Raw genomic sequence first — 16,678 nt, forward strand, 5'->3', positions numbered from 1 at the left:
TTTTGGTCCTGATATCCCTTGACAGTCTATGCAAAGGAGAGGTACTTATTATAGAATATGTGTGGTTGATAGTTTCCTACAAGAAAATTGAATTAGTTGTGTAAATGAATAAAGATTTGTATATACTATAAATAATCAGCATCAGGAAGCTTTCACGTTCCCATTGTATAGAAAAGTACTTGATTCAGAAGTAGACTTTTCTTCTTCAACTTCTCTATAAACAATAAGCTGCCTAGATAACAGAGTACAAGGATTTACTGTTTTCATATTTTCTCTTCATTTGGCAATCTCTGCAACAACACCAGCAAAGTACTTCACTGTTTGATTGATGACACTAAAGTCTTCGCAAAGAAATTTCAATTATGTGTGTCTTCAGGAGCAGAAAACTGATAAACTAAATCCTTGAAATCTGTTGTTTAGAAACAAGGGGTCAGTAGAAGACAACAAAAAGAGTAAAGTAAATGAATGTTTATTAAATTAAAATAAAACCATTCACAGAAAACTGCAGTCCTGTTTTCAACAGTGAAGGAAAATGAGTAGTCATTTCAATGATGGAGGGCAAATCCTCTATTCATACAGAAACTTCTTGGCTGATACCAGCTAAAATGGAAAAAAGGATTAGGCAAATTAAAGCATATAGACTTTCCATGTGTTTTCAGAGCCAAGATATAAACTCTGTTTAGGGAAAATACAGTTTTTAAACAGCGTATGGAGTAATTTCCTGTTATAGCCACTATAGGAAAATTATTGACACTGACAGTGATCATGAAACTCTGTTCTGGGTCACTGTCTTTGATTGTAGTGTGAATTGCTAGAATTTGCTTTCAGGGCATCGTATCCTTCTTGAAAAGTTAGGGAAATCCAGAAGTGGAGGTAGTTATAATGCCAAGCCAGGCACACAGTGCTATCATGTCTTGCTTTTCAGATGGCACAAAATGTACGCTGCAAAGTTTGGTGTGAACCTAAGGGATTATAGCCTACATTCATCTAAGTTCACAGTTTGAATAAGGACTCAGCAATCAGCTTTCAGTCCATCTTCTGTCCAGTGCTTGACGTGACAAACTCAGTGTATCAATCCCACCCAACTCTACTGCATATTCATGGAAATTATCACACACAGGATTTACGACATATACCCAGTGCAGACAGCACAGTCCACCCTCACTGAAAATATGATTTATTGTGTTCTGAAGTAGCCTGAGTCTCCTATAAACTATAATCTACCCTTACTCTACTCCTAAATTAATGAAAGTGATTGGTGACCCTCTGTATTTAATTAGGCCTTGCTGCAGAACATTGGGATAGTAAAAGTGTACATGAATTCCAAAGTCAACTCATGGAAGAAAAATTATCAAGGTCCATTACACTTAACGACAAAATATCTGTCTCAGGAAATTATCAAAACTCAAATTATTGGGTGTTGAGAGAGTATTTTGAGGCATATCACAATATTCTTGCCTTTTACTTACATTTTTCTAGACACTTTTAGCCACTAAGACAGAACTGGATTAAATGGGCTTTAGGACCCAATATCATTATTCTTTCTTCTTAAATTCATGTTTGATGTGCTTAAAAACAAGAGCTCCCCTATTCCTGAATACTTCATCTTTCCTGAATTTATCTTTAAAAAGATATTATCAATAAAGATGAGTACTATGTCTGCCTGGAAAAGGCAGTCAATGATGTTTTGTTCAGACAATATTTTTCAGCATAGCAAGGAACAGGAGAGGAACCTAAAGAAGCACAAAAGTCAAAGGTGTTTTTATGTGTTTTTTTTTATATGATTGTTTATTAATATTTTATAAATATTAGTATCATTGTTATTATCATCATTATGTAAGTATTGATTTTATAGCATGTTCTACCGCCATATTGATGTTCATGACAGAGTTCTAGAGACACAAAGGACATCTCTTGAAGGTTTCTGTCATTCAATTGAAATACGTGCTACAAAGTCTAAGCTCTCACTGATCTTTTGCCTCTGTTAAAAGTCAAAGTTCTCCTAAAAAGAATGGTATTTCTAACTATGTTTCACTTCCTGTTCAAGTCCTGTGCCTGCTTCTGTCGGAGTGTTCCTGAGCTTTGTTATCTTATTCATCCATAGAAGTCAAGAGGAGACAAAAGAAAAAACAAAAAAGCAAACAAAAAAAATAGATGCATTTTTTCTCAGATAACTGCACAAAGAAAGAAATAGATGTCAGTGCACTGTTTCAGTGTGCTGCCTGGTGAATGCTTCCTGCATTGTGACATCTCAATGTGATAAATTTAACACATGACATTATGACCTATAAACCTAATAGTAACTCCTACCATCCACTCCTAGTTAGATGGATTGTGATACCAAACATTTAGGTTGTTGGGATTAGGAGAAATGAACTGCATCCTAAACAGGATTTATGCTGATTTATGTACATTTAAAATGCTACACATATCTATGAACAGAGGCATGAGCTGTGTATCTCAAGTAAGTGCTAATCTTGAGGTAAATATTGGTAGAATATACCCCTTGAATCATCCTACCATTTTATGAGCATAACGATTTACATAAATCTTGTAAAGGATTGGTCTTGTGGATCTTGGACATGACCTTATTCTGCTCACTGCCATTGGATTTGCTACAGACAGATGCCAACTATACATTATTATTATTTTTCAGATGTATCATGAAACCAAAGAGTAAGTTGTAATTTCCATATTCTTGAATATGTTCCCTCTGGATAGTTTTTTTTTTAATATGTATTTTTTCACTGGAAAGCTTACCCATTTTCACCTGAAGTGACTACTTCCAATTTCAGAAGCACTTAAGAAATGGTTATTGTGGTCATCATCTGTCTTAACTTACATCTTAGTTTAGCATCAATAGAATCTTAGCTTACTAGACTGTTCAAGTTTTTCTAGTAAAATTGAACTGTTGTTTCACTGAAAGGTCTCAGAAGGTGTGTTTGGACCTTCTTTTCAGTGTTTCTACTCATGCTGAGGATACAGGAGTTGATCAACATTAATGTACAACTGATATATTTTTATACAAACTAATACATAATCCATCCAAGTTCTTCCCTTTGTGTTATCATATCTATTTCATAATATTACAAGTTTTTCAAATACTAATAACAATCTTTTGGTGCTACACAAATCTCTGCAACATTTGCATCTATAAGCTGCCTCTGTTTAGATGAATGCTTCAGAAAGACTACTGTTAAGCTTTTCTTCCTGAAGTTATAAGCAATACCAATACCTTCCTGTTTCTTCCTCATATGCCCTTTTAGCTAAGAAAGTTGATCATTTGGATATTGCATTTGGCTTGTCTCTCTGCAGTGTGATACATAACAGCAGTCTTGGATATTACTGTTATATCTTTAAATGTCTGTTAGTTGTTCTGTTTGTTCTTTTCTGTTTCGTTGGAATGAGAAAACCAGATTTTTTACCAGATTGTGACATCACAGATTTTTAAAAAGCCTCTTTTTCACCCACAAAGATGTTCAGTGCTTGAAAGAATGATTTTATGCACCTGTAGATTTTTTATTACCTACATTCTACTACAAGTCTCAAAATCTGATGAACTCACTGAACCCAGTGAACATTCCACCAAGAAGAGCAATAAACTATCTTCTGTATCCATGCCCTACCAATTCCCCATAGAGCTGGAGTTACTCATCTTTCACCTTATTCTTTCATTTTTATAAATAGCAGCCAAATCATGCAGCCCTTATTTTATATTGGGTCTGTATATCAAGTGCTCATGAAAGCAGAATGCACAGCAGTAAGATAGGACAGCTCCAGCCAAAGCACTAAGTTAAATTTCAGGCAGTTCTCTCTATCTTCAGAGCCTTTTACAAGCTTACAGACATAATGTGCACATTAACATAGGAGCATTCTCAAAAAGGCAGAAGCATTTTGTCTTTACTTTTGGAAGTAGTCTTGTGTAATAGTCTTTGACTCTTACTCATTAAGCAGCTGTGGAATTTCTCCAAGAACAATGAACACCCTGCTCCTAGACTCAGTAAACTTGATAAAGAAGACACTCAAAAATGGCTAAATCAAGAAATATGACTTTCCCTGCTTCAAGGTTAGATAATTTCCATATTTTAAGCACTTAGTTATTCTAGGACTTTCTGGTTTTCTTGGGAAGAGTACCAGTTCACCAGTTCACCTTTCCTTATTCAACCAACATTCTGAAGATTAATGTGTTTATCACAGGTTCAAACTATCTTAATCATTTTGCTTTAGAGACCTTAATAAAAGAACTTAATAAAAGAAGGCTTTTCAGAGGCCATCTTGAAGTTGGTAGATTGGATAGCTTATCATAATTTTAAGAAACATAGGGCAAATGCTTTATATATCTCATTTCTGCCTTCTATTTAAAGTTTGTTCAAAATAAATGTAGAATTTGATTAATTTGGTTAGGAAAACTTTTATGCCAAAATTAAACAAGAAACTTATACCAATGTCCATATAAATGGACTTCTCGTCTTCTTTGATTTATCTGCAGATGCATTTAAAGCTGCTAATTAAGTTGTTAGACTTAATCATGAGTGTATGAAAATTCAGATCCCTGAGATTGTTAAAAGTTTGGGTCAGGACAGAGAAAAAAAAAAAAAATTGTTGTCTCTCCATTGGTATTAGCTTGAAACAGGAAACAAATCAGTTTCAGCCAAAATTGTAATTTGAATCAGATCATATTATGATTGTCTGCTGAAAGGTATGTGTGTTCAAGAGTTTCAGAGACCAAGAAGAATGCAAAGATAAACTCATAAAACTTATAATTGCTCTTTGCATGAGACTTCTAGCAAAGTTTTTCTAATTTAATTGTGAGAAGAGTATTATTTTTCTGGTTTTACTTGGAAAACTGGGGCATTGATTGTATGATAAGTAGAAGACCATGCTCTAGAATAGATGTATCAGCTGCATTTCCTCCTATATAACCAATCAGCTTTATTTCTGCTGACTGCATTATTGCTTTGTATAGACTATACATGCATTTGCTCTATATGTATAGAGACCAAAGAGCATCAACACTTTCCATAACAATCAAAACAGTTTTCTGGGGGCATTATTTCCAGATGAGCAGGTTGCACTAACTTCTGCCTTGTCCATCACACTGTCATTACCCTTCCTGCTCCACTAGCAGTGGAGCACTGACAGTGTGTAAGGTGTTCTCCTCCAGGACCTTGTAACATACACTATGGTCCTGATTCATGAGACCAAAACAACAGCTTACTATTTTTGGCATCTTGACATCTGATGAGAAAAGCAATATTGAACCAGCTGCCTCGTGGTCAGGCAGAATCACAGAATCACAGAATCACAGGCAATGCAATCACAGCCTGAAAAAAAAAAAAAAAAAAAAAAAAGGTAAGAGTAATACCAGTAAAGTAACAACAGTCAAGGTAATTCAACTTTAAATGTGTTTTTCTACAACTTTCTTAGGTTGGAAAGGATGTTGAAGATCACCTAACTCCAACCCCCCTAATGTCCTTCGTCAAGTTCTCTTTTTTTCTTTTTTTTTTTTCAGAATTAGACCAAAATTAATTTTACGTATTTTGGTGAGAATATTTCCTATTTTAAACGGGAGTCCACAGAAAAAGACCTAGACATTGGAAATCATGTTTTCAATTTGAATCACTGTGTCAGCTCCATTAAAATTGATGGATCTGCAACTTCTTGTTCTAGTTGATGACCTTGCTCAGTTCTGTTGTCATTTGTCTTTTAAGAAGCATACTTTTGAAGCATACAAGGTTTGCCACTAATATTGCAACAATAGTGCTCTGAATTTTTTTATAATTCTACAGAAGTTGTTATATGATGCGTACGGGTTTCCTTTTCTAGCACCTTGTCAAGAACCGTGTTATAAATAGAATATCTGTTTTGTTTAGCAAAATCCAGATAAGTCCAGATGCATTTTCTTTTCCAACTGCTGAGCCAGAGAAATCTACTATGAAAGAAAGAAAGATGTCATTTCTAATCCTGGTTTATGCATGATAATTAATTACTAACATAATTCAAACTCAGTGCCTCTGGCAAAATATGAAAAGGTTTATGGACAAAAGCTTGACCTCACCTACACATGCTATGAACAACGAAGCATCAAAGAAGGTAGAGTTTAAAAGTCTGGAGAATAGAAAGAGATCTCAGTTTCTCAGTGTCATTGGTTTAAGAGCTGATATTCTGCTAATAGAGATGTTCTGCAGGATTAAATCGCCTGGGACCTCTCTCCTACAAATCTGATCATCATTATATGAAATCTGATAAAAAGGAGATTTGCTCCTGGAGATAGAAGTGAAAGACAGCAGCTCTCTTTAAGGGTTCACTATTTGAGTTCTCATTATGACAGGCACGTCTACAAAACTTTATTACACTGCTGTTCATAATAGATGGCACCAGACATCCATCCTCTTTTTAAGGTATTATTCCTTTTCCTAGGCAATAAAACAAAATGCCATGTACATTAAAATGGCCTCAACCAAAACATAAAAAACTAAAAAGGTAAGCAAGCCACAAAGCAACTTGCAAAAGAATTTAACTACAGCCATCAAGAAGTATCTGCAAGGAGTATATTTTAAGATGGTTACAGGAAGCAGCCTGTGAGACTCTGGAACATTTTAGCTACTTAAAATTTAAAGCACTACTGCAGTAATGAAGTGTTTTCAGATGTCGGAGTACTTTGTTGAAGTACTGTGCAAAGAACAAAAATTTCTGGTTTAATAGTGTGTAGGATATGGAAACAGTATTCAGAAAGTGGGAAAATTGGTGTTAAAACCTTGTAGCAGAATTCTTAACCTAAAAGTTTAAGTTCTTCCTTTTTACGTGCAGACATACCTATATATGTCAAGATCACATGCTGGAATAACCATGTCTACTACATCAGAAAAATTAGCATGTCATCTGTCATATGTTTCCAATCCAGAATTAACCCAGTAGTGGGAGACATGGTGTCTTGAAACTTTACTGATTTAAAATCTAGGCTCATTGCAAACCTACCAATTCAAATAGCTGAAAATATTGCATATGCAATATACTATGAAGGGGAACAGAGCACAGCCAGAGTGATGCTGTCAGTTGTAAGGGAAAGAGCATCTATCCCGACATGGCTTGTGCTTGTTCAGAGACTGAGCGCTGATGAGGTAAGGTGTTGCAAGATGCTGACCTGCCTGTTTGCCAAGTGTTCAAGAGCATGTGACTTCCATGGAGAATTTGTTCCTTAGAGAAAATGAGGAATAATCTTACTGAACACGAAGCTGCTGTGACTGCAATCTGCTTGTGAGAAGTGTGGTCTTTGCAGCTCTCCCTCTGTTCAGCTAGGGATGATAAGCTGGAGCACTGGATGACTTTCATTCCGGACATCTCTGGGCTGTCCCTTTCCCCCTGCTGACCACGAAGCTGTCTCTCCAGCCCTGTGCCCCCTCTGAGAGCCCCCACTGCCTTTCCTAGCGGTTCCTAGGGAAGCCGCACTCCTCCGTCTGCTCTGCTGTAGCCCAGCCAAAGTGAGGGAGTGTGGTGGAGCGTTCAAGTATAATGAAGTGCTGTGGTGGTGTTATCTCTCCCCATCTCTTCCGTCTTGCTCTGGTGGGCTTCCCTCTCAGAGTGAAACACAAGGAGGAGAGTAACAAAGCGTTTCCTCCTGCCTGATGTTTGCTTGTTATTCCAGCTAATTTGCTCCAAAAGAAGAAATAAACTGCACTTTAAACTGTGCCATTAATTCTGGTGCTATTAGGCCAACTGCATATCTCCAGGCAACCTTTAAAAAATAGAATTAGGGAAAAATCCGTCTTTCTCTTTTTTAATTAAAAGAAATCCCTATCTCCCCCTCCTCAGCTCCCCCCACCGTCGGCTGATTGACAAAGTGAGCAGAATCCGTGTTCTCACACCAGCGGGTATCTATTACATGAGAACTTTCTTCTGGCGCCAGGAGGTATTTAGAGACTTTGCCTGGCTATTCCGCAGGGAAAACCATGCTGAAAGTTGGGGATACCTGAGCAAAAGTGAACGCCGTCCCGTCGTCCTTCTGCTCTGGACGTGGCGGGGAAGGGGGGAAGGAGGCAGGATAGGGCAGCGGGGAGGATGCTCCCGCCCTGTGCTGCGGGGCGGGATCGGTGAGCAGCCCCGGGGCCTTTATCCCACACTTTGGTGCCCTTTTTCCCCCCGGCCCCGCGGGGCTGCTGCTGGGAGGCGCGGAGGGGGTTGCGGAGCCCGGTGGTGCGGAGCCCCGGTCCGCAGCTCGCCACCGGGGGGGCACGAGGATGTTCCCGGTGGCGAGGGTGGCAACCGATGGGCAAATAAATTCTAGTATATATATATATATATATTTTTCTCTTCCAGAGCTTCATCTATCCTCTGTCTGTTTTATTTGACCTTTTTTTTTTCCTTTTATTTTCCCCCTTTTTTTTTTCCTTTTTTTTTTTCCTGTTTTTTCTTGTTTTTGTGAAGTGGCAGTACGAAAGAGCATCCTTCAGTGCTGCCCGGACCCGTGCCAGGCTTCTGGATAAGAACCAGGTGGGGGAGTGAAGGTCACGGCACATTTCTCCCTTTTCTAGGTGCTTTTACCAAAGGATCTGAGCCCCGCAAAGGTGTACTTGCTGCAGGTGGCATTTAAAAAAAGTTAGAATCCATCCACCTGCTGTGCCTACAGGACCAGCGATGCCGAGCATCCCTCCGTGGCAGAAGCCCCATATGCCTTTCACGCAGCCTGGATGCCTGTTGTGGACGCTTGTGGATAGATCAGGACTGAGATGTTTGCCAGACGCTGTCCTCCTCCCCTCCAGACATCCTGCCTTTCTCACCACGGCGAGAAGCAGAATAAAAATGCCCTTGTTACAGTGAGGTCTTTCCGAAAGTGTGAGTGCACTTTAGGTGGGAGCGAAGTGACTCGGTAACTCTGCCGAGTTCGATGAAAGGACAAATGCCAAAGGAAAGCCTTATTTAAAGCACTTTATCGATAACACATCTCCCTCCTCCACCCTGCTTTGTCGCTGCCAACACCCCAGAGAACGAATACAAAAGACACGGGGCTTTTAGCAGTTCCCCCTCCTATCCTCAGAGATAACCTGGCTTTTACGGACTTGGCCTCTGCATTTTTTTTCCCTCTCTCTCTTTTTCGTCTTGCCGTAATTTTATTTTAGGAAATAAATAAATAAATAAATAAAAGGTCTGTACCTCTTCTGCCCCATCCCAGCTACGCGCCTGGTATGCTCCCCATGCCTGTCCTCGGCTGCAGCACGAAACAGCCCTAGTTGCTGCGCAGAGAGGAGCCCAGCTTCGTGGACTCCTCTTCACTTGGGCGTGTTGCTTTTTTTCCCTTCTGGGAAAGTGTGAAAAAAATCACTCCCTTCCAGCATCCCCCCTAAATCAAGGGTGTCTCCACAGCAGGGAGAAGATGACTTTGGTGACCGCAGGGTCAATAACGGGGGCTGAGCTCCCCAAGGAAGGCCCTTTCTGCTGCTTCTGCCACCCAGGAGCTGCTCTGGCTGCTGCTCCTCGCACTCCACCCGCAGGCTGGGCTTTGCAGCCCCGGCACCGCAAACCCTGCGATGCTGCCCTCGGTCGGACCTCGGTTTACCTTGTAAAGGAGACAAGGGGCTGCACCTGATAACGGGCGTAAAACTGCCCCGATATGCAGAGATATTTTCCCTCCTAGGCACATGGAGAGGATAAAGTGGACAAATGGGAGCATGAGGTAATGCCCCGGTCCCATCAAAGACTTGAAAGTGATCCTGAATCCTGAAAGCGATACCTTGATCAGGGTGGCAGAAATTAAAGGAATTTGATGGATCTGAGTCAGCTCCGCTCAGCTTTCATTGGGTGTAAATCCGAACGCGGGTCTCACTCCAGATTTACTCCTTTCTCGAACGCGGGTCTCACTTCAGATTTACTCCCTTCTAATTCCCATTCTAATTCTCTTCTAATTCTAATTCCCAGAAACCAAAAAGCAGGCAAAGACTGCCCGAGAATGGGGCTACTCCCCCTGCCTCCCCCCCAGCCCCAATCCCGACATTAAGCGAGACGAAGTATCCATTACGCGTCACTTTTAATCCGCCAAGGAAGAGGTAAACGGGCAAGGTGAGGTTTGCCATTGTGGCTTTTAAGGCTGGGTACCATTTTCTCCTTTGTTTAAAGAAATTCAGCACTTTCTCCCATTAATCTTTAGCAGGGAAAGCGTTCAGCCCGCACCTGTATAAACAACCCAGATGGGGGGGTTGGGAAGTAAACCTATATCTCTTCCCCTGCAGTATCTTTATATATATATATATTTACACGGATAATGTAGGCTAACTGGGGAGGCAGAGAAAAAAAAAAAAAAAAAAAAAACAAAGTCCAGCGTGCTTCCCTTCCACCGTACAGCCTGTGGGACCCGGCGAGAGCATCTCGGTGTCAGCCGGAGTTCAAGAGCTCCAGTTGCAAGCCCAGCCGCGTGTTCCGGGGGTTCAGGCAACGTCAAGTTTCCCTTGCAGAGGTTGCTCTTAACCCCGTCCCCGGAGTGGATCCGGCCCCAGAGGGAGAAAGCGAGATTTACACAGATTTAAGCGGCCCTGGGAAGAGCCCGGGGCTGGCGGGCAGGGAGCTGCTGCCCGGCGCTGGGCGAAAACCCTGCCGGCGCTGCCAGGAAAGTTGGGCGGCAGCAGCGGGGAAGGTTCCACTTGCTGGGGAGGGAGATGCAAGGGAAAAAACCGGGAGCAAAATTTCGGGAGCAGATCTTTCCACCTGTTGTAGTCATTAGATTCTTTTCTATCCCGCGAGCTGGAACTGGTACTCTGCTTAACTGTATGCAGGCAGGGCCGGGAAGGCCAGAGAGCAAGCAAATGTCCGTTATTCACCCGGGGAAGAAGGTTTTTTTGGGGTGTGGGAGGGATGCACGCCGGGGGTCCCTAATGCACGTCTCTGTTGGATTTGCCTATCGGCACTTCCAGCGGGCGCTGGGTCTCTCTCTCTGCAGCCGACTCTCTAAGAGCTGTACCTCAGGACTTTTTTAGAGCAAACCGCGAACGGCTCAGAAAGCTGCCTCTTTTGCTCCGGGACACACAGAGCCGCACACGGCCCCGTGGGTTTTGGTTAATTGCCCCCAGCCAGGCGGAGCTCTCAGACGCGTTACACCCGCAAGGGGATTCCCTGCAGCTTCCCCCCAGGTTCCCGACACTACCAAAGCGCAGTGCGCACGTTCCCAGCGACATTTCCACCCTCCCCCCCACCCTCAAAAAAAAAAAAAAAAGAGACAACCCCATCCCTGACGGCCCCGTCCCCCCCTGGCTGTAGGGACCCCCCCGGGGGGCAATGTGCGGTTCCGCGGGGCGAGGAGCGGGCTCCACTCCACCCCGAGGACCGAGCCTTTCCTCGCCGTGCCTCCCCCGGAGCCTCCCAGTGTCCCCCGCCTCCCCCCGGCCTGCGGGGCCGGCCCCCCCTCGGGGCAGCGCGCAGCTCTACGCGGGGCAGCGCGGAGAAGGCGCCGCCCCCGGCCGGCTCCTACCCCCTCCTCCTGCCCCCCCCAAAGCCCTCGGCTCCCTCCCCTCGGCCCGGCGGCCGCTTCGCCCCGCGGCCAGCCGCTATATAGGGCCGGCAAGGGGCGCATCCCCCCCTCCGCGCCCAGCCCCCCCGCAGCCCCTGTCCGCGGCGGGGCCGCCCCCTGCCTCCCTCCCGGCTCGCTGAGCGCCTCCCGCCGCCCTCCCGGGCCGATGTCCGCGGGCTCCGGGAGCGAGGCGGAGGAGCTGCCCGGGATGGAGCTGCGGGGGTTGCAGCTGGGCTACCCGCAGCCCCCCGGCAAGCGGCAGCCCCGCGGCGAGCTGTACCCCTCGGGGGACAACTCGTCGGCGGCGGAGGAGGAGGAGGAGGAGGAGGAAGAGGAGGAGGAGGAGGAGGACGGCGAGGGCAGCTGCACGGCGGGCAGCGGCTGCAAGAGGAAGCGGGCGAGGGGCGGCGGCCCCGGGGGCAAGAAGGCGCCGTCGGGGCCGCGGGGGCCGCCGGCCGAGGGGAAGCAGTCGCAGCGCAACGCGGCCAACGCGAGGGAGCGGGCGAGGATGCGGGTGCTGAGCAAGGCGTTTTCCAGGCTCAAGACCAGCCTGCCCTGGGTGCCGCCCGACACCAAGCTCTCCAAGCTGGACACGCTGCGCTTGGCGTCCAGCTACATCGCCCACCTCCGGCAGCTCCTGCAGGAGGACCGCTACGAGAACGGCTACGTCCACCCCGTCAACCTGGTATGGCATCGGGGGGCTCGGATGGGAGGAGGGGGGACAGAGCCGGTAGCCCTCCGGCGGTGCCAGCCGTCGAGGAAAACGCGCAGACCCCCGGCGACCCTCGGCCAGGGGCGAGCCGGGGCCGGTTTGGGGCTGGGGGGCGGCGGGCGAGTGTGCTCCGGGCTGTCGGGGCAAGGAATCCCAACGAAACAAATTCCTCGGGTATTAGGCAAGTTTAGCGTCCCGAAAAGGAGCAACTCGCTCCGAGCTGGCTCGGAGCACGGACGAGCCGTCCTTAAGTCCTCGGCACGAAGCGAAATGCCCGCTGCTTGCCGAAGGGCTGCTCCACTGGTTGGGTTTGAAGAGTTCCTAGGCCTTTTATTTATAAAACCATGCAAACAGTTGTAAATGTTGCACATTTGATGGGAACAATTTGTTGCTGACCGTAGCAGCGCTGTTGTGGAGCGTTTAATTTCAATGAAGAACTTCATTAAAATATTTGTTAGAGGAACGTGGCGCTCTCTGCGCTTCCCACAGGGACGAAAACATGATGACGTGGTTGCGACAGAACCACACTTAGACATCTATCACTAATAAGGCTCCAGTTTCATACTGGGATAAACTTTCTAATATGAAATCCTTTTTTTTTCTTTTTTTTCCTTTTTTTTTCCTTACAGACTTGGCCATTTGTGGTTTCAGGAAGACCTGACACTGACACCAAAGAAGTTTCTACTGCCAGCAGATTATGTGGAACTACCGCTTAGACAAAGTAATATTTTTTTTTCGATGTTGTTGACCTTTTTTTACGGGCTGGATGTTTTTAAGAGCTATGATTTATTGACTCAAGACTAGAAGATGGTGACCAAAACCCACCTCTAACAGTGTTAAATCGGTGTCTCCCATCATTCCTTTCCCTTAGAGCTCTGAGGGAAGTGTATATAAAGCAGTAAAGAAGGGAGACATTGGAAATTAGAGTTTTCATGAACTGGCTGCAGCAGCTGAAGTCTGAGATTTGGAAAAGCCCTTCTTTGGCTTCACCATTCTTACCACTGCCTGAGGACCTGTTGTTCTGAGGCTGTTAAACTAATGCAAGAGGAATATAATGATATAGAATTAACAGCATGGACCAAAATACAATTCTACAAACTAACCCCAAACAGTGTTATTTGTATTCTAAAGCAAAGCAGTATTTTAGAGTAGCTTTGAAACTCAGATTTATAATATATTTTGATGGCTTTTGTATTCACGAATCTGGTTTACTGCAACTATGCAATAAGTATAGTTATACTTTTTGTCTTTTTAACCAGAGTCTTCTTAAAGATGTGTAAATAGCTAAATTCTGCATTTAGACTACCATCCACAGGAATTAAACTGATTCCTTTGGTTATGTCTTGAAGTGCCACATGTAAGAATGTGGGGCTGTCCCCAAAATGCGGCAGTTTCTGTGCCTTAATTTGGAAGAGGAATTCTGTTTACTGTAAGGCCAGGGTGCATGTGTTGTAAAGAATGATCTTGTATGAATGCTGCAAAAGAGCAAGAATTTGCAATATTTTAAACATTTTTCCTGTACTGTTATGCTTATCTTTGAAAAGTTTACCCTCAAAGGAGTTCTAGTGACATTTCTTCACTAATTCAAATGCTGTAATAAAAGGAGGATGCCATCAAATAAGTTGCAAATGTAAATAACTTTATTTTTTTATAAATTACATTAAAAGCTTGGTTACAATGACTTACTGGTACTGTGATAGTGTGTGGCTGCATCGATGTTGGACCGTCTTTGCAATGCAGATTCTTGAAACCTGTTTTCATAAACATGCCCTTCTCTTCCTTATATCTTGAGAGCAGGTGCATCTCCAGCAACAGTCAGATAAGGACATTTTCATCCCAAACTATTCACATAAGGTACAGTACTATGTCAATCAGCAGGGAAAATCACATTTTAACAATTTATGCATTTTATTGTTATAATCTTTTCTTTGAATCAGGAAAATAAATAAATGTAGATTAAGAAATTGATTTAGTAATTTGTTCTGCTTCACATCATGAAATATAGTGTAATAGCTCCTTTTGCTGATCTCTCGTTTTACCTTTTCATCAGTAGCCTGTTCTGTTTTTATTTGTATTTTTGGGGCGGGATAATCAGCTGGGTTTTCCTAGTTGGAAGCAGTCTTTTCCTGTTTTAACATTAAATCTCCTGATATAAGATTTTCTTTTGCTCCAAGTATTTTCTCAAGGGTTAATTCACAATCAGGAAAAAGGGTGAACTGCTTTAGAGAAGAACGTGCCTCCTCTTCTTAATATAAGTAGCCAGGACGGGTAGGCTTTTGCTTAACAAGGACTAGTTTAACCTGGTTTCTTGTCAGGTCATCCTGTATTGTGGTTTTCTATTTTCAGATACTGCATAGAAGCCCAGGACTGGGCTTTGGTAGTATCTTTCAAGTATATGAACTGCAGATTATTTTTTTTATTATTTTTATTTTTTTTCCTGTGAAGTGTTCAGTCCATGACCACTGAACAACAAAATGAGGGCTTCATCCAGGATCTGCTGAAATTGTTTTCTTCTGTGATTTAAGGGCAAGCTGTACTGAGACCATCATTTAATTTATCTTCCAGTTTTACCTAGACAAAGATTGTGAAGGAAGGGGGCTATCCTAATTTGTTGGTATGTAACTGAAGGGAGAATCTTGTCTAGAAAACCATATATAAAGAAAACAATATAAACAAATCATTCAACAATATAAGAAAATAATATAAATCAAAAAGGAAGTCATAAGGTATAAGAAAACTCAACCAATGTTTATCTGAACCCTAGAGAAAAGATTATTCAGCAATTTAACTAAGGTGCCACTTGAGATAATCTGAGTCGTGATACTTAGCTGTTTTTGGCCTTGATCCCAGCTGTAATTGGTTAATGACTGCAGGAGATCAGAAAAACAAGGAAAGCATGGAGAACTTTAAACAGTGTAGAAAGCTCCATGTGAAATGTTGGAAAAAACGTTCAGGGTAAATTCCCAAATATGAAGTAGCTGTATAAAGTAAAAACAGTAGGTCAAAATCAGGGGTGAGGAGTGTGACACTAAGGAAAACATATTATTGCTTCCATCCATGCATCATACTACATGCTCTCAAATACTATTTTTTTTCCAGCTATATAGTATATAAAAATAGTTTCCTCATAAAACAATGAATGCAGTTGCTGTGTTTGTTGCCATAACAGCCGCATGTATGTGATGGCAGTGCCTCACTGGACTATCACTAATTTTAGAATAGAAGCATAAAATGGTCACAGTTCAGGTCAAAATCAGCTTTTAGATAGTGAATATTATATAAACAACTCTCAATTCTTTTATAGAGATACATGTATTACTGTATACTTATTTATCTTACTATGGCAGTTAGGTATGTTTGCATTTCTGCCAAGAAATTTTCCTAACAAGGACTGATTCTGATATTTCAAATTATTAAATTTAATCCTTGGCTTAATAAATATTCTTTGTAAAAAGTAAAATAATCTTTCTTGTCTCTCAGTGAGAGGCATTATATGATTAGGAAAAAGTGAAGTGAATAGGCTCCTTATAGATTTGTCGTGAGATGAAGGCTGCTGGCTTGCCCAGGGAAGTGCCAGGCAGGCCATGTGTTCTGGCACTCCTCACCTATAAAGACACACAAAAATACATGCACACATTTTTTTAACTCATGAACAGCTGAAATTTGGATCTGTGCTTTATATAAACAAGGTGACCACAGCATTCTGAAGTACGCTTTTTAAGCATGAATTGATTCCATACGAAGATAGTACGTTTTGGCCCTTTTTATTATTATTATATTAAGTTTTTGCCAACCTGACACAGTAAATTCATTTCATTTTAAAAGTCTTTTTCTTTTTGTTTGACCGGGTATGAGCTATATAGCTGGATGAAGGGGAGACTTAAAATGAAAAACCACCTTTTATACCTGCAGTCCACAAACAAGGCAGGTAAGAAATACATACATTTTTACGACATTTGCCAAGTATGAATTTGATGATTGCTTTGTTACATTAATGACATCTTTGTTCCTTGGCACAAGGTACAAGGTGAGCCCATCTTGATTCCATAAAGGTATACAAATTTTGCTAAAGCTGTTTTAAAAATAAAATGCCCAATCATCTGCAATCTATACTCAACTGAGACCTGCTTCATGTGAAATCTAAAAGGCAGAATACCTACACTGACTTTCCTCTCAGACAGTCCATATACAAGGAGGAACATTTATCTCCCAAAAGTACTTACATGACTTTAAACTTATATAAATGTTGTGTGGAATTTTGTTTTGTCTCTACTTTATGTGGGACTCTGACAGAGCAGATCATTAGCCAGAAGGCTCACGTCTCCAACATGAAACCATTCCTTTCCAATACATGTGTTTGCTTACACAAGGAAAATACATCTCCCAATGTTATTAATTCTGATCTGAGCAAAAGAAACATAGCTTGCATTTAAGACATACCTAAGCCATACCTTTCCCATGTAATAACTTTA

At 42.4% G+C, this 16,678-nt stretch overlaps 1 protein-coding gene and 1 long non-coding RNA gene across 2 annotated transcripts; one reads left to right on the forward strand and one right to left on the reverse strand.

The window, feature by feature from the left end:
• Positions 1-490: 490 nt before the first annotated feature.
• LOC310893360 lies at positions 491-9,155 on the reverse strand. Its single transcript, XR_014578932.1, has 3 exons — positions 7,970-9,155; positions 5,219-5,324; positions 491-600 (listed from the first exon to the last, which is right to left on the reverse strand). It is a non-coding gene; the product is annotated as an uncharacterized lncRNA (long non-coding RNA).
• Positions 9,156-11,230: 2,075 nt separating this feature from the next.
• Positions 11,231-13,887, forward strand: MSC (musculin). The gene is made up of 2 exons (XM_083824143.1): positions 11,231-12,179; positions 12,836-13,887. The coding sequence occupies exons 1-2, from the start codon at positions 11,661-11,663 to the stop codon at positions 12,920-12,922; spliced, it is 606 nt and encodes a 201-aa protein (XP_083680269.1). The 5' UTR covers positions 11,231-11,660; the 3' UTR covers positions 12,923-13,887.
• Positions 13,888-16,678: the final 2,791 nt, after the last annotated feature.

Source organism: Anser anser (assembly GCF_964211835.1).
Source record: "Anser anser genome assembly, chromosome: 2".
NCBI classification, from domain to species: domain Eukaryota; kingdom Metazoa; phylum Chordata; class Aves; order Anseriformes; family Anatidae; genus Anser; species Anser anser.